The 19,258-nt window shown below is 37.7% G+C and overlaps 1 protein-coding gene across 6 annotated transcripts in view; it reads right to left on the reverse strand.

Moving 5' to 3' along the window:
* EML4 (EMAP like 4) overlaps positions 1-19,258 on the reverse strand; it is a 147,347-nt gene that overhangs the window by 49,971 nt on the left and 78,118 nt on the right. For 5 of the 6 annotated variants that reach the window (XM_063152099.1, XM_063152103.1, XM_063152104.1 and 2 more), the window contains exons 2-5: positions 18,756-18,938; positions 8,104-8,233; positions 2,951-3,124; positions 713-841 (exon numbers count right to left, since the gene is read on the reverse strand). In XM_063152099.1, coding sequence (XP_063008169.1) covers positions 713-841; positions 2,951-3,124; positions 8,104-8,233; positions 18,756-18,938 — 616 coding nt within the window. Of the gene's footprint in view, positions 1-712; positions 842-2,950; positions 3,125-8,103; positions 8,234-18,755; positions 19,078-19,258 lie in introns of those variants that run through there. The other variant, XM_063152098.1, reaches the window with a different exon arrangement.

The following is a 19,258-nucleotide window of genomic DNA, read 5'->3' on the forward strand; positions in this document are numbered from 1 at the left end:
AACAGGAGGCAACAGTGTGGGGCTACAGTAAAAAGCAAAATGTCCCCCCTGTGCTGACAGGAGCAGAAGTAACTACTCTGTGCTATTCATCCCCAGAGGCACTGACTGGAGACCCCAAACCAAGAAAACCTGCTGCTGAGGAAGGTGTGAGAGGAATAGCTGGCTACAGCACATCACCTGCTGAAGGTGACACTGAAAAAAGATCCCTGCCTGTCATCAGAATGTGCAACCAGGAACCTGCTAAACAGTGAAATTGAGAAACCTATTGAAATCATAAAAGTATATTCCTACGACAGTCTACTGTGGAAAGATATCCTATGTGAAATCCAGAAACTGACTCCAAGGAAATGCACTTGCATTTTCAAATCAGCTTTAATTAGGAAAAGAAGAAAAAGCCAGCTGGAAGTTTCACATCACTGGCATTAAGCCATAAAATGCCATAATTCTGCTAATCCAAATAGGCAATATTAAAACATATTTACACAAGAATTACTTTATAATAATCTTAAAATTCCATGAGCACCCAGAGCAACAAACTGTTACGTAAGTACTCATAGTAAAAACTTGTAGGCATGCTATGTAAGTACTCATAGTAAAAACAAAGATGCAAAAGGTCCTATAATATACACCAGTAAGTTCAATAGAATTGTGTGATTTCGTAATATTTTGACTCTCAAGTTCTCTTGCTTTTATGTACCAAACCAATACATACTTGTCTGCATTCTTTGCCACTTTTGATATTAACTTAGACGTTGATGCTACTCTCATCAGCTTGTTACGACTGTCATCTGAACTCTCCCAAGCACCGTGAGCTTTTTCAACAGTCAAGGATTTCTTTATGCTAGAAGAAAAAAAACAAGTTTTACAATTACAAGACAATAGTGTAACAATAACTGGAACTCGTATGCAAATGGACAGATCAAGCAGCAGGAGACAAAAGCAGAGCTAGATCTTCCTTCAAGCTGCAGCATGAAACAGGGAAAAAAGATTAGTCAAAAAGTTCTAACTGGATGAATGAACACAATTGAGCAAGACAATTGCCACATGTTTTATCTATTCTTTTCTATTTCCAAATGCTCTTACATAAAGACTTGAACAAAATAATTCTATACTTCATTACTACATCACTAACAAATTACAGTAGTGGAAAAAATGAGGCTAAGTATATAAGCCTTAAAGAATAAACTATATTTAAAAAATCAATTAAGCAGATAACAATGTATTTTTTCCCTGATTAACTGTTCACCAGCTTAAGCACATTGATTTTGAGGCAGAACAGTTCTATCAGATTAGAGTTTCATATAGAAGCTTTGCAGTTAGCACATACTAAATCACATTAATGGCTTTAATCTTTTTGAAACAAATGTCTACAAACCTCTTGCATGAGTAAGACAAGCTAGGTTTGGCCTGAGACTACAGACAATTAAATCCATGAATGCGGACGTAATTGTTCAGCAATCTCATTGCAGCCAATTTACACTAATGGGAACTTGCAAATTTTGCAGTCACTAGTTCAATAACTTCACATGTGACTTAATCACAGAATACATGCTCAAAAAGTTACCTAGCCCAGCTGATTGAGAGTTTGCACATGTCTTGCTTATAGTATCACACTTCATCCTGTCAGAAATGCTTTTTGCAGGAGTTAAGTCCTGAAATGCAACCCTAGAAATGACAAGCTCCTTCTACAGCACCTCAAGAGGCTCAAAGGTCCTGTGACAAACAAGTTAATCAAATCAAGTTAAACCCTTAGGAGACTGAAAAAGGCATTTATTTTTCCCCACACTGCAAAAGATTAGTAAGCAAGACTTCAGACATCTTTACAGGGAGATACCAGGCAAGAGAACAGGCTGCAAGTTCAGCTTCAGACAACTCACAGGTTTGTGCAAGACATGGAGACAGAGCCTTTATGGAGTGTTATAACATGCACCAGTCAAGTGGAAGTTTAAATATTTATAAGAGCTGTGAATTCAAGCGATGCAAGACAACAATCTTGTGAACCAAACGGGTAAATTTCAGAGTAATAAATTTAATTTACATTTTGTTTCAGTCTCTAAGTGCCAGAGAGTAAAAAAAAAAAAAAAAATGCACACCTTCCAAAACAGTAAGGTGACAATGAATAAAAAAACCAAACCAAAACAAAAATAAACTATGCCAGGTGATCTGCATAGCTTTAAAACTCAGAAGCTATGATCCAAAACTTAAAAGCCATTTCTTGATTTCAAAATGCAATCTAGTATCTCTAAAATGTATCTTTTTTTTTTCTTGTGCCTAATTCCCACAAAAATTAGTGGGAACTTAAGAGGCAATCCTAAATAAAATTCAGCATTTACTCAAATCAAGTAGTTCTGTAATCTGGGTATAAAACCAGAACTTCACTCATGTAAAGAATGAAAGTAAAGCCATCCTGCAACCTAGCAGGAGTTGAAAAGGGAAGGGCCATGCATTAAAAAAATACACCAACAAAAAGAGAACTGCAGTCACTTTATGGAGTAATTTGAGAGTAAAAATTTCTGAACCAAGGGTTGCAATGATACTAGTATTTAAAAAATACTGCTATGAGACATAAGAATGGCCATGTGGAAAATACACTCCATAATTCAGCTATGTCAGACAAAATATATGAAGTGTATTTGAGAAGAATCAAGTCAGAGTGATCATTATATACTTTACAATCATGGCTGATTAGAGGTAATCTACTGTTAAAATTAGGAATTTAATCTGAGAATAAAAAAAACTTTGTAATCTCAAAAATAGATTCAAAAAAACCCATGCATTTTTACGTATTTGTTCTGCTGCAATGCATATTGAATGCATCTCCTCTAGCAGAAAAAAGTATCAAACCTCAGCTTGATCATGAGATTAGAACTATTTCACATGACTTGTTGTCAAATATGAACTCAGTATCATTACAGTAAATTCTAGTTCTGTACTGTGGTACTGTGAAAACCTTTTAGCTGGAGCAGAACTCTTGCTTTCTGGAGTTTGCCTGTGTGTTTGGAGAGTCTGTGAGGAGGGCTGGGGAGAAGGTGATGCTTGAGTTTGTGCACTTTGATCATTAGAATGAGAGTCTTCTTTTTTTTCTTTTTGTCCTGGAGGTTTTTCCTTCTTTTTTTCTGTACCGCTGTAAAAGAAAGTGTAACATAGGGAGGGAAAAAAGAGAACAAGCAAATAAATTAGCAAGGTGGGAGAAAATGTCCTCTGTGAAAAGATGGGAGAGGCATTTAACAACTTCCTATAAACAACCACCAAAAGAATACCTTGATTATTTACTCTATATTTTTATGTTAGCATTTTGCTGAAATAAGGTTTATCCATTAGTTCCAACAATAAAAAACAGGGAGACATGGAAGATAATTTACATATTTCTGCTGTACTATGTTAGCTATGATTTTAAAATTAATACAACTTTGATTTGAGTGTGTCCTTCATTCACAGGTTCCCCTGCAGCATTCAAAGCTGACACAAACTGATGCTCCACAAATCTGCTGTCCCTCAGGACAAAACCATCCTCTGCTTCAGAGCTCACTGACCACACTGTTGCGCTGCCAGCCAAGGTTCAGTGCAAGTCAAGGCAGGACTGTGACTTCTGCTGTCTCTCATCAGTGTAAGCCCACCGTGAAACTGTATTTGTGGGCATCCATGCTGCTATCTTTGAGCTGCCACCAAAGCCCTGGAATGCTGCTGCTGGTCCCTGGGCTCTCCTGGGCTGCACCAGAGTTCAAAGGAAACCATCCCTGAAAACTCCTGGCTGATTCGATCTGTAGTTGACCAATATCAGATTGTCTTGCCACTTCTTTAATGCCTTCAGCCACAAGAGCCAAGAACACATCTTTATTTACATAGTGCTGTATTTATTAGTTTAATGCTTGAAACAGATTTAAATACATATCATTAGTAAACTTAAATCTATCAAGACGCAAACCAAATGTTTGCTGGGTAAACAGAAAGATTAATTTAAAGGCTCTTCTCTGAAGTCACATAATTTGTAATATACTGAATCACACAAACAATATCGAGACCTAGAAGAGAACAGTACTCTCAAGTGCATGGCCTATTTCTTTTTTAAGGTAAATAAAATTATATCTTCCAAGATAGATTTTTCAGTGAATAAATAAAGCAAAATACAAACAACAGCTAAAAAGGTAATAGAAAGACTTTTATCTTGCGGTCAAAGTAACCTGCAAAGTAAAAAAGAAAGAGTATCTTTCTGAATATGAGAATCCAATTTTTTTTCCATCACAACAATTTCCCCGCCATCTTGAATTCTTGCATTACCATAATTATTTGTATTTCTCTTTACCCTTTCCCAAAACACAAAGAAAACAGTAAAGCATCATTCAAAATCAAAAAAATATAGGCACCCAATTGTAACATATCTTTCTTAGGAACTTTTTTTTTTTTGCTTCTTTTGTTACTTCAGTTAAATTGTATCATCTACCACTGAAGCAAAGCCCCCAAGGCTTACAGGAGTTCAACTTTTCCAACTGCTTTCAGAGAAGAGATGCATTGAAAAACAGGTCAAAACATGAATATGAAACCCAGACAAATCTGTAAGGATCACTCAGGATTTCTACTGTAAAACATACTATCTAGTTCAAAATGTCAATATAATCCATCACAGTGACATTTTCTTTCAAAAAAAAAAAACAAACAGATGAAAACAAAACAAAGAGCTTTCACATTCCTTGAGGGCGTATATGTGATCACAGAGACCAAAGCTTGGAGAACTGTGGCGTTTTGATCAATAATTTATCGCCAAAGGTCCTTAATTAACTGGTAGCATAGAAATTTATTATTATTTTTTAATCAGAATACTTAGCTTGTATTGCTGGATGCAAAGCACACAACATTTAATCTTTCTGCATTCTGTTGCTAGAAATGCAGTATGGTGAATAAATTCTCGGAATCTCTTTTCACTGAAGCAAACAGAAGTCCTCTCTATTCCTACTATGACAGGTACACACCACTTTTTGTAATGTCCTATTGAACAGTGACACCTTAGCAACTCTGCAATTCACCTCTGCACTCCCCCAGCAGGCTCAGGTGAATGCCACCTGCTGACAGCAGCATATAATCTAATTTGTCAGCTCAGTCTCATATTTTCTGTGTTCCTACCCAACCTCATCGGATCTGTCTCCTAGAAACCACAGATTTTGCATGGGAATATCGTCACTGAGCTTGTCACTGTGTATTATCCATTTCTTTGCCATGAGGTTCACTCCTTTTTTGTTGGGCCATGAGAATCACTTGACCACTCTGGTTTCACTCTAGACTGTAGCACAAGGTACATATGGATTCCAACAAAGTGTTTTCATCTACCACCAGGCTGCAAGAAGGCTTCTTTTGTGACTGGCATTTTCATTTGGAAGGAAATAATGCAGAAAAGTGGCAGTCTGAGTACTGAATATCTTTGCTCTGAATTTATTTGGTTTGCTCACTTCTGCTAAAATCTTCAGCTTAATTGTATTATGACTGGCTAGTACAGAGTGGCTCTCCCATTAATACCTCTTCTAGTAGGTCTTGTGTAACTGCTGAAATCAAATCAAAACCAGTGTCTTTTCCTGTGGGTTTCTAAAGACTGGTTCTTCTGGGAAGCAGTCATTTAATGCATCCAAAAATTCTTTCCAAAACCCAATTTGATGAGGCATTTCTTCAGTCTACAAGTGACTAGTTGACAGCTATTACTATCTGTTCTGATTTGCAGCTTCTCTAATTTCACTTAGTACAGTGTTTCACCCTCTGGACCACAACACACTGGCATCTACTGTGGATGGTGGTCACTCTGAAACATCAAGACTATTGTTATCAGATGCTGTTTAGTCTTAAGGAAAATGATCAAACAGGTCTCTGACAGTCCTTGGTTGGTTTTTGCTTCCAGTCCAAACTACAGGGTTGAAATTTTCTCAACACATCCATGACTTCATCTCTGTTAATGGGTCATCATGTACCTGCTGTTCAGGGAACATTCCTGGGCTCTGATTTTTGTGACTGCAGGTATTTTAGCATGCCATTGCTGAAATAAGACATCCTACTGCTGTGGAGCTACTGAGGCAGGTGATTATATCCATGGTCTCGATGTTCAGGTTCATAGGACAAGATTAAACAGTCTAGGAAATGAAACTGCTCGTTCATAGAAGAAATTCACACACTGAACTTCAACACCAGTTACAGTTTGGACACAAGTAGGCCTTTGGGTATTTAGGCTAGATGTAAGGCTGCATACACTTAGAACATGAAAAGTCCTAGGCAGGCTATGGGGTCTGTATAGAACCTAAAGGTTAATTCTCTATCAACAGATGACCTTGTCCACCTGCTGCACCAGTTCAAGCTTCAGCCTGAAGAAAGGCCTGGATAAAGTGGGGTGAAACATTCCAGTCTCCTTTGGCCTCCCTCCTTTTCAACACAACAAATATTAGAAATAAACGTGGTTACTCTGCCTTTGCAAGCAGATGGGACTACTACTGACATTTACTTGCCTTTCCTTTCCCCTTTTTTGAGCTGGTAATTTTACAAAAGGGCAAATTTGTTTCTTGCAAACAGCAAACAAACAAGTAAAAAAGACATGACAAAGGAACTCCTGTAAACAGAAACTTCCTAAGCCTTTCTAAAACATGTCTTGATGAAGGGAGTTGTGTGTCTTCAGCTGCACTGGAACCACCAACACCTCCCCTGGATAGTTACTCAGGGGCCCAGGGAGAGCTGCCCTCTGCAAATGAAGGTTTTCTCTTTTGGCCTACCCGGGTCTCCTTTTAAAGACCTTAACTCAGATGAAAGGGATGCCGGCCACTCCACTCTGCTCCTATGTAGTCAAGGGTTGAGCAGCCAATGAATCAAGCAGGTGATTCAGCACAAATGCGAGCTGAACACCACGGGAACCGGACTGGCTCTCATCAAAGTGCCAAGAGCCACAGGGCTAAGATTAATGGAAAAGTGCTAACTAAGAAATACCTTCCTGCAGGAATGTCTCTTGTCCCTGTGCCTCTTGCACCAGCAGATAGAGACATACACTGATCTTTGTCTGATTTATTGTTGAAAAGTAAATGTAAGAATTTGATATAAATAAAGTTATGCAATGCTACACAGTGGATAAGAGCAAAGAGCGGGGCACTACCCTCGCTTTCCAAATTCCTAAGGGCACTAGAGCTTCTTCTGGTTTGTTCTCATACAGTTTATATTTGCTTGCAGCATTTTTATTCTCTGAAGTATATAATTTCCCTGTCTTGCTGCACAGCACAATATTTACATCCACACTAGAAGATAAACCAGCTACTGGAGCTACCAGAGTACTCTACAGAGGCCAAGAATTTGTTCACATAACTTACCGGAGTTACACATTAGAGCATTCTCTGCCCTGTGGCTATATCTGGCAGCTTGTTCTTCACAACAAACAAGAATAGGTACAAAACCTACTGCTGAAAAAGCCATGCAATCACTGCCTAACAGACTCACAGAAAAAAGCAGCTAAGCAAACATTTCATTTACTGTGTGAAGCTGAAAGTATTACATGGAGGAAAACCACTACTGTTTAGTTCCTAGCTCATTTAACTTAAATTACTCAAGCAATGTAATTTCTTCACATTTGACATCTGATACAGATATTCTTCATAAGGACTAAGTAGCTGTATTTTGGGTTAGATTTTCTACCCAAAAATGTAAACCCTTATCTTACACAATTTACTATTGTCTCATAGTTATTTCGCTATTGCCTACTATTTACACTCCAGACAATGAAGTCAGTTTTGCCCTTTAATTTCCTTGAGGGAAGGAAGGAGGGGGGACAAAAAAAACAACAAAAAAAAGCACATATGAATACCAGAAGGAAAAATTTTCCATTTGTACTGGAAATACATTTTCCTATTCCCTTAGTGAGAATTCATTTTGGACACTACACACCACAGAAATACTCTCCACTTCTGAATTCTTTTTAGAACTCTTCTGTACACAGCCCAACAACATGTTAAACCTCCAAAGTTTATTTGTGCCTTACTGGACTTCAGGCAGCTCTGCTGAGTGTTGTGCAGATACAAAAATCAAACTCTTGACCTGTTTGGTTTTGGGGTTAATATATAAAAATCTGAATTTTAATAACAATTTGGATACCTTTTAGCAGCAGATGAAAGTGTTTCTTTTCTGGCAACAGAAACAGATGAACTGTGGCTTGTTTTCCTGTTTCCTGTACTCCCGTTTGTTATACATGACATCGAGATAGCTTCTCGGAGGCTTGGCTGACCTAGAAAAAAGCAATATTAAAGAATGTAAGGTTTTATACCTACATCCAAAGGTCCACATGATCAACAAAAAGCTCTCAGTTGTGGACCTGGTATCCCACAGCAGCAGCCTGAGCATTGAGGACAAACATCCGGTGACATATATCCACGAAACCTTAACCTAAGCAGCTGGAACCAGGAAATCTGGGACACTAAGGCAGGCAAGAATATGCTGTGATAGAGGTCAGTTCCTCTACTGCTATGATGTCATGAAAGAATTATTAAGTTACTTAAGGATTGTGATTCTAAAGATTCAAAAAAACCCCCAAAAATCTCAAGATTTGCAGTTTCATTTCAGCTGCCCCTTCCATCTTAAAATACCTTTCAGTACATGCCCTATGGTATAGCTATTAAGTTTCTGATACTGCTCACTCTGCAGAACATCTGCCACATCCAGTGAGCATTACAGACTCTCTCCAGGGACAAATCAAGAGTGTATATGAGAAGAACGCTGTTGTCTGTCAGATGCCCACTTCACTCATTGCAGAAGTTTAAAACTATGCAGTGAATGTGGGAGGGGATTGCAAGGAAGACAAGGGGGATCAAAGGCTCTTCTATTTTCAGAGCTGAACACTAGCCTGGCAATTAGCTCCCAGACCTGACTCTTCCACAGAATGCCAGTGAAATACAAAGCATTTTACTTAAACCTGATGTTTCATCCTTTCCCACTGTCTCTCTCTTTTTCTGAACCTGTTTTAATTCCAAGGTATTACTTGGAGCAGAATTTTGCTCTTTCTCCTTTAAAGTGCTAGACTTGTACTTTTCCCTTCTGAAGGGAGAAAGATTGCCAGGGTAATTTCACATTAAGCATCCAAAAATCAGTGGTCACTTTTGAGCCCCTCTGTGCCACATGCCCATTTCACAGACAGCAAATTTCTATTGCATCTCATAAGGTTGTCACTCTGACTTCAGCAACAAACACGGAGGACACGACTGACAGAAAAATAACAGGTCTGTGTTCGTGGCAGGCTCACAATAGTGCGAGACAGATAAGGCATGAGGCCACACATTGAAGGTAAAAGCGAGGAGTAAAACAGCAGCTGGGGAGAATGGACAGCTCTGTGCACAGAGGACAAACTCACACAGATGCCTCATTTGAACACTACCAGCCATGTGTCACAGCACAGCTCTTTCAAGCGGGTTGAGAGGCAAATTGATTCTTATTTTAAGCTACCACATTATATACAAGAGATACCCATCAAGGGAATATTAGATTTCAGAACTATTTGGATGAATGCAGAAATGGGCTGGCCTACACAAACCAAACAGCGCTTCAAATGCACCAAGCAGCATGTGATCACATCTGAAATTCAGATCAGGAAAGCCAAAAGGAGAATGTGGAATATCTCAGGCAGAAATGAGAATAAAAGAAGGCTGAAGAAAGTAAAGACACACTTAAAATCCAAAACCAGATCAAAGATCATTGTTCTTCCTAAATTCTGTATAAGTCAATTTGGTATGATTCTTTCCAAGTGTTACTTTTTACAGACTGTTTTATTTGCAAGATAAACATTTAGAATACAAAATTTGTTTTAGAATTTGTTTTAATATACTGCATAAAGCCTCTGAAGCTCAAGAGATTTTTTTACCCCATGCAATTCAGACTCAAGAACAAAAGCGCATGAGCTTAGAAAGCACATTCACTGTAGAAGCCTATAAATTAGCTTCTTTTATTTTCAGTGACAAAGTAAGTCATCTTCTTTGTGGAGATGCATAATATAAAGGCCTATGATTCACACTTGAACTTTACATGACCTTAACATCTCTGTCTGCCCATTGTAATAGATTAATGTCTCTCCAACTGGCTCTAGCATGGCTTTCCAGAAACGTGAATCAGGAGAATCAGCAGTAATTCCCAGCATGGTGGGTAAGGCACTCAGTGGGGTGTGTAAAGCACAACAGAGCTACAGAGAGCATACAGGAACTTGCTAAGATGGGGAACACACTCTCAGAGAGCAAAGAGCATGCCATTTTTTTTTTTAACTGGCTACATCTAGAATAATTTCCCCTACTAGGTATGGAAAGCATTAGCTCCTGCTTATGTCCAGGGACAAAACTGATTACAAATAAAACACTACATCAGTATGCACTCATGACAGGAATATGCCCTGCTCCATGCAATGATGAACACAATAACAATAAAAAAAGGGATCCAGACTGCAGCTTTGGGATTGTTTTCCAGTAAGGTGGGTATTGATGGTAGATCAGCAAAGTACTTCTAAATGTCAACATGTGACATGCAAAATCACATCTGAGATTAAGATTTTTGAATTGAAGTAAAAACCATTTTTGCAAAATGACTAACAATTAAACATAACCCAGATTAAAAACTGCAGTGACAATTTTTTTTCAAGTGTCAAAAATATATCAGGCTTTCTTATACTCCAGAACAAAAATCTTGGTCAGTGTGCCCCACTCAATGTGCAATAAAATGTAAAAAAGCAAAAAAAGCAGCAAAAATCCCCCCAACAAACAAAAATCCCCAAACCCCATTTTCAACCCCCCTAAGAAACAAGACCCCTTCCAAATTCTCTATATACTGCATGTTAATTAGATAATCAAAAACTTTAGAGTGCCTACTTTTAAAGGGAAGAAAAAAATTCAATTAATCATCAGCATTTATAAGTAAAGAAAATGCATTTATATTTTAAGTCATGAAAAGGAAAAGTGAATTTTAAGTCCCGTGCACATCCCAGGCAGTGAAACCTGGCTACTGACAGAGACACACAAGGGGGATCTTCCCAGCTGGGTCAGAAGTCCAAGGAAGCTGACCCACCAGTCCAAACCACACACCTCCTTTAATGACTTTTAACCAGGGCATCTCTGCAGTCAAAAGATGTCAAAAATTAAAAACACTATAACCTTCTCCACAGCAGAGATAATCCTTCATAGAACCAAGTGCTTTTGCTTCAGAGACCTGGAAATAATGAAGTGGCCCAGGAGAACAGAAATTCCAGATCAATACACAAACAACTGAGCTCTCCCAGCACGGGGCTGCACACCTCTGCCAATATCATGTCATTCGCCACCTGCTAGCATAGGCAGTCTGAAATATTTCAGACTGAATAGCACTTAGCTTTATCTGCCAGTTTGGAACAAAAGCCAGATGTAAACTGAAAGCAGAATGAAAGGCAGTGTATGGTGACCAGGATTAAAGACAAATTGTCAGAGATCAAAGTGGTAAAAATGTCTTTTATGGGACAGATTCATCTCTGTTCTGATAATTTTCATAGAATAGTATCTGTAGAGTTCAAAAGAAACATTTTATTAACATCTGTCAAGTATACAAATGTGTGAATGAAAGATAAGTAAGATTAGAAAAAACAGACTATAATAAACCAAAAATATATTTCCAATTCTTTATCAGCCTTGATTAGCTAACTGGGGAAAAAATGAAGCCAAGCTGAGCGTGGTAAGTTTGAAAATGTGTGTCCTGTGATAACATGATAGCTTTTTCCTCCAAACATACTTATAAGGCGCTGGAGCTGAGAATCAATTAGTAATTCACTTTTCTTCCCAAACCCAAAACTCAGAATATTTTACATTAAAACGCAGTTGATTCTATTATCAAATATATTTCCTGAAACAATTTTCTCAATATCTTCGTATTTGCTAATATTCTGACAAGGAAACTGCCTTTCTTACATGGAAAAACCAAACACTTTTTTCTCTTCTCCAGGTAATTACAATTTAAAATAAGTAGCTGCAGCTACATTTAAGTTATTTCTCTGGACACTTAATTCAAGTGGATTTAGAAGAAAAAGCTCAAGAAATGACACCTTAGCAATGTTTTGAAGGAAGATTTTTCTTTTTTTTTCTCCATTAAGGCATAGACTATCAACTCCTTCAACAATCTTAAACTACTTGACTTCCAGCAAAACGTGACAAAGATTTCTAGATTATAAATATATTACATGCCATGGGGTTTTCTACCTGGAACGACAGAAAACCAATTTAGTACTATTACTAAACAAGAGTACAGTGTGTGTAAATCTCCAGAGAGCCCACAGAGTGAGCTGTGGAAAACCAGACAGAAATAATTATAAGTATAGCAGAAAGTAAGATTTTATCTGCACTTCCTTCCTAATAGAACAACATCAAAATCAATAGAAATTATGACAAATCCTAGACTTGGTTCAAGGAGTTACAATGAATTGTATAAAAGCAGCTAATTCTAGTCATGGCTCTGCTTTCAAAGGATGTCAAACCCCCCAGCCCATGGAAGATGCTGGCAAAGAAACAGCCTGGGAGCCCCAAAACTCTTTTCAAACAGAGTTACTGCATTCTGAAGGGGAGGGAAATATTTTCTTCAGCATTCTGTTCGCTTACATACAAAGAGTCAAATTTTGATTAAAACTTCTTAGGTTGAAAGAATGTCCTCCTCTTCTCTCACATGAAAAGAAGTCAGAGCGAGACATTAGGTCTCAAATAATGAACAGAACAAGTCAGGATAAATAGCTCCATTCTCTAACTATGGGTTTGCTTCATCTTGCTTAATAATCAAATTTTAAGATAGTTAAGTTTCAAGAAACTTTATTACAGTAATTACAACTAGCTAAAAAAAAACAACCCACTCTTTTTATATTTTTTAATGGAAGCCCAATTTCACAGATTTTAACAGACAACAGACAGCTATTAAACATACATTATTTGTCATCTCCTGTTAAAAGGAAAAGAACTATTCAAATAGAGGCATGTTAATAAGCAACAGTTTGAGAGTGCATAGCTAATGCATAAACAACTTGAGCTCCAAGGACAGCTATCTCTCCTAGTAGGTAGATAAACTAACTTAGATGTTAAGGGTAATTAAATATTTATTTTTAGATTTTTATAAATAGTGACTTAACCCATATAATTCCAACTTTAAATGATCCTCATAGGGATATAAAACTAATTTTTCAGGTGTTAGGGGAGGCACCTCTCTGTTCTTTGGGCAGGCATTTTAAAACATGTTACAGGAAACTGAAAGACTCGTTTGGCCAATTGCTTATTCAAATCACACAGCCCTTTTCCTTCTCCCTTCTACCTTATTTTGCTATACTTGCCCAGAGGCACCATCTACATGCTCAACCAATTGCCAAATGGGCTAATTCTAAGCCGAGGAAATAAAATTTTAACTATGGTAATTTGAAACAATTTGATAGACTCTGGAAAACAAGAGATGAAAAAGCCACTCAAGTGTTATAAATAGGGAGTTTTCATTTGGAAAAGTTAGTGACAACACTGAACTCTTCCAACATTACAATTCTTAGTTTGAGAAGCATCATGGAGAACAGTAGAGTACCACTCAAGGAAATTTGCTCACACTGTTCTAAAAGAAGTACACAGATGCAGAAAACATACCCAAAACTCTAAAAAGCATATGGAAAAAGAATAAGGATACTTATCACCACAACTGAAAATATTCCTCTACAATGAACAAGATTATTAGGTTACAGAACTTTAAAAAACCCTCTGAACTTCATTCTTCACTCCTCCATCCTAACCTTGGTTTAGCTGGTTAGTGACCCTTAGTTCATTACAGCCCTCTAGATCCAAATTTTTTAAATAAAGAAAAATATATGAAGAACATCAGAAAGGTAAGTGTAACAAAAGAAAATAAAATATTCAGTAAGTCAGAGCAGAAGACAGGAAAAAACTGTAAGACATGCAGAAAGAACAGATGGCACTAAAACCAATCCCTGGGAAATACATTAAGACCTCAAGAGTATCATTATTTGTTATGTGAGCATGCAGCCTGCAGACTTCAATAGACTATCCCCATGAGTAAAATGACCCACATACAAGCTTGCCAGGCTAGTTTTAATACTCTGGATAAGAACCTATATCCCACCACTACCATAAAGCATTTTCCTATGTATACTTTATTTTCTGTTTCTTTAACATTTACTGATTAGACAACATAAATATGTCATGAGTTATTAGAACAACTCTGCTTATTGAATAGTGTAAGGACTAAAAAATCTCAAATCTGTCCTATGCTTTCATTAATGAAGCTTGCTCAACACCTGAAAAGCCAATTTTAGTTAACATAAAACCAAATAACTTAATGTTAGTGAAATGAAGCCATTACTAAGATAAGGTGAAAATTACATCTGAAGTACTCTGCTTACATGAGTGCAATGAGATACATATACTATTTCATACAAGAGAAGGGAGCAGGAAAAGAAGGAAAACTCAATAGGCTCCTCTTATAAAAGCCCACTGCACAAAGCAAAGAAAAACAAAAAGTAAAAATACCCCTATCAACTGCATTTCCAGTACATACCTGATTTTCCAGGTCCCCAAGACCACTGCTTTAAGTAAAATAAAATGCTTCTCAGTTTGCCACTCTTCACTGTCATGGGAAACCCTCTCTGCAAACTGCCATTCACTATTCCAATTTCACTTTGTGAGCCGAATTTGCATATGAGTTCTTTAATATCAATTCCTGCCCAAGCAATAGGAAATATTCCTCCAAAGGTTTAGACCTTTGTCAAGTCTCCTCATTATTTCTGAGTCCAGAAAAAGGACATGAACTCCTTGTTTCTCTACAGGCAGACATCAGATGTACTTTTTCAGGCTCATATTCCAGTGAAATGATTAGTCTGAGATATTTCACTAGTGCCATAGTGTGCCACAAACTTGTCTGCACACCCAGAGCCTGAGGGATGAATTCTCCTGTTACACACATTTTGACACCCTGGAAGATTTTAATACTTTTACCAGGCACCAGCTGGGAGCCAATCTATCTTGCTGGCAGCCACAAGTACCAGACTGCTTTCTGCTTTCCTTTTCTTCAGTGTCCAGGTAATCTTTGTTTTTGGAACTTTTTGTGAATGCTAACAGCATCAATCATGCATCAACAGCAGAGGCATGTGGCAACAGAGTGCAGAGCTGCCAAATGCAAATAATTTCCCACCAAAGAAATTCTTCTTACCAAGCCATCTATTTAAAAAGAAAAGAAAGAGAGAAAGAAAATAAATGAAACCCATAAACTCACCCCCACACTATGATCCTAAGAAGCCCCATAGCTGCTGGGGACAGGATCCCTTACCAAGCCTTTTCTCATTTCTAACCCCCAACACTATCTTTGGACCTGGTAATTTCTCCTTTGTGTAGTTATTCTTAGCTCCATGCAGAGATGGAGAAGCACTATCACAATCTTTTTATATTGAAAAGATTTGCTCAATTTAGAATAACTTTGCATTCGGAAGTTACATGCAAACACTCCTAGCCCGCTTTTCACTGTGAAATACAGACAAGTGCTAATCCTGCTGCAATCCCTACCCGGGTATTTTCCTTACACAGTCTCTCCACTGCATGCTTTACCAGGAGACACTAAGGTGCCTAAAAAATTTTGCCCTTTATCTTATCTTCTACAGTTCACAAATCCCTGAATGAAGAGCCTTTTATTTCTGAGACAGAGCTTTACACACAAGATCCTAGGTAGCAGCCTCCTGACTGAGAGCCCATGAGTTAGAAATAAAAATCTATGAAAAAAATCACACGAATTTTTTCACTGGAGACTGGACTAAGCTCAAAATATGCATGTGACAAAAATGTAGGGGAAAAAAGAAACACAAAGATTTAAAGGATAATGCAAAAAACTTTCTCTTCAGCTACTGTTTCAATCTGTCACTCTAAAATAAAGGAAATTAGGAACAGAATTAGATGGCCAGATGTGCCATGCGGACAAATTAGACAAAGGATGGAGAGGCCACTTTTTTCACCAAGTCGAGCCATCAACTTCAGAATAAGAAAAATCAGTGAAAAATTATCAGTATGGATTTGTCTCTTTCAGTGTGATTCACTGTCTGCTCACAACACTTATTTTTAGCCTATGAAAAATGTATTTTCAAAGACATTGCCGAGGTGGCAACAAGTAAAAAAATGGAGAGGTTTTAAAAAACTCATTTCAGCAATAAGTAGAAGAGTCACCCTTCAAACTAGGTTAGTAATCACCTTCTATTGAAACTCCTTTGTTTGATGGAAAGACTCAGGATGGTGTTTTCTGGCACTATTATTCTTGTTGAGTTCAGTTTGTTTTAAAAATATTTACCTCACTGTGTTGCCATACTTCAGATTAAACACATCTCCCCCCATGTATTCAGAAGGACGTACAGACATCTATTCTCTTTACTCACTATTTATGTCAGTATGTATTTAAGGGTTGCTGCAGAAAAAAATATTTCTGTGATTGAAAGCCTCAGCATTTATTTTGAAAGATAATTTACCTATAAAATTTTACATGGAAGTGCAATTATTGTAATGCAGAAATCCAGATTCTTGACAGGATCACGAACACCAAAATGAGTTTTGGAGGAATACAGTTACCTTTGCAGCAATCATGACTTGACTAATAAGAGTCTGTTACATGCATGCATAAAACTTTAAAGAAAACCTAACAGTAACTTCTTTGACTATTATTTTTTAATGGCAATTCAGATCATCTTCTAATCCTACTTATTCAAAGAAATTACACATTTATCTCTGTTAAAACATTTCAAGAGTTTTTTGGCCATTGAAAAAATTTAAAAATACAGACATCAAAAGTAGACCTAGGGTGTTGCAAAAAGCAATGCATGAACTTGTTTTAATCCCAAGTTTATGCTTCAAGTCTAATTTTAGTCTCTTAAAATTCCAGTTTCTGTATGTAAGCATTTTCTTCTGTGAATTCTATATACAGCTGATTTCATGATTAACAGTGAAGTTAATGTGTTGTCTGGTGATATTGTGTAATTGAACACAATGAGGACACATCCATTACCAATTAAATACAGTGACAATTAGTCATAATTCATTTAAGTCCAGTGAATTAGATCATACATGGACGTATCTGTCCCTGTTCCCATCTCTTTCTTCACAGTTCCAAGCTGCTGCCATTCATTTGTAGATATATAATATGACCAAACTGAAAGACATTCCACCCTTCCTCTGCTCTGCCTCCCCCAAAGAATTAGCTTATTTCTCACCAAACAAATGGACCTAGAGAATTGAGTATGGTCCCAAGACCCGCAGAAAGGAGATAGCCCCAAGGCACTTTGCAGAACACAGGAAGATTGCCCTGCCTGTACACAAAGTTTGCTGGGTGTTAGACAACTCCAAGCCAAAGGTTTTTAGCCATGTTTGTGCACATCCCAGCTCCTCTGCATTTAAACAGGAAGAATAAAGCACTATGGTGCACGCAGTTTTACACTTGGACATTTTCTCTTTCTCATAATGGACAACAGACAGCAGTGATTAAGTAAAAATATCTACTGAAGCTATATTTAAGAAGAGTTGTAAAAAGAAGCTTCAATCTTGATGAGACCAGACATGTACATTGGGTAGATAAAAGCTGCATTTATAAGCAGAGATGACAGCAGTCCACCATTTAGCAGGCAAGAGAGAATGGCAGGATTCAGAGCCCAAGCCAATTAAGCATCATGACTTCCTTCCATCTGGCAGAGAGACTGCAAAAACACTTAATTAAGGAATTTGATCCTTCTGTCACATCTCAAATAATTCAAACTTTCAGCATTTTCAGCCTATATGAAGCGGTCACCCAAACAAGCACAGGCCGCATCATATCATTTCAGTGTTATACTGGCACTGCTGCAATTAGTGCACTGCAAGACTCACACAGGGACTGATCCCAGAGATCTCTATGCTGCATGGTATGACGTGGTTACATGCAATTATGGTGAATTAAAACTGTGATTTATTCAAAATATGATCTAATCTTTTATATAATCTGATATATGCCAGAAACATACACAGACATAATTCTCTTCAAATACACAACTTTAAGTTGGAGTAAGTTCAAAACTCAATTCAAATACTTCTCCAGAACACAAAATGAAATGTTCATGGGGGATGGGGGTGAAGCTTATAAAAATCAGTGCAAAAAGTATCTAGTTTCTATACTTTTAAACAATCCTACATATATCAGTGTTACAATATAAAAGTTACTAGTGAGTAACCAAAAGAGATATTGCTGCTACATGGTCATTTCTTACATGAGATCTACCCGTGGTAAGTTATCTCTGTACTGGAACAAAAAATAACTACATTCAGAAAGCCTTCTTATTTGGTGGCAATGTATTTTGGCTTTTGTTGTGGTAATCATTTAGGAGCAAGAGAAAACGTAATCTCTAATATGCCCTTTCAGGTGAGTAATTTCCAGGCAAAGTCAAAGCTGAGACTCAAAACTGTCCATAAATAAGCCCCAGAACCTCCAGTGGCAGGTTAATGTTCCATAATTGAAATTAAAACAGGAACCTTTTGCGAGAAGTAAGGACAATTTTCAGGGGTATCAAGAACATAAAAATGTTACCAAGCATATTTCAGATATCTCTTGGCTGTATATATTTAAGCCACTATTCTAAACCTAACCCCTCCAGCTCAAAATAGATCGGCCTTCCCAAATGAGACAGTAAAGGGAAAAACAAGCGACCAATGGAGAGCATCCTGATTTGATAACGCAGCCTGACTCTAGGAAGAGTTTACCAAATTTGGGCTTACCTTTGCTTGGTGCTGATTTTCTCACAGAAGCTACATGGTCTTCAGAGATAGCAAGACGCCTCAGCACATCAGCCAAGGCTGCTTTCAGCACGGTGATTTCATCCTCTTGTTGCTGCACTCTCAGCTCCAGGGCTGAGAGACGGTCCTGGACATCGGAGGTGCTGGCAGCCGAGATGCTGTCATCTGTGCAGGGCAAAAGCAGAGCAGAAAGAGGCACTGAAATGCTTTGTTCTGATCTAAAAGCCACAGAAGGAGACATGTACAGAACCAGTATGTCTGTCCCATCCTTCTGAAATACTGAAGACATTCTACCAAACAAGTTCAGGCAAATAAGGAACAGATATTACGGCAAACATCGAATTAGTGCTTCAAGACAGAAATCATTACTAATCATTAGCTAAGACAGAAGGCTTAAAGAGTGTGGACCTATTAAAACCACAAGACAGGACGTGCTTCCTATGAAAAACATCCTTACAAGTAGAAGGAAGGCTGAAATTAACCTT

This window comes from Melospiza melodia, chromosome 3 (assembly GCF_035770615.1).
Source record: "Melospiza melodia melodia isolate bMelMel2 chromosome 3, bMelMel2.pri, whole genome shotgun sequence".
Lineage (NCBI taxonomy): Eukaryota > Metazoa > Chordata > Aves > Passeriformes > Passerellidae > Melospiza > Melospiza melodia.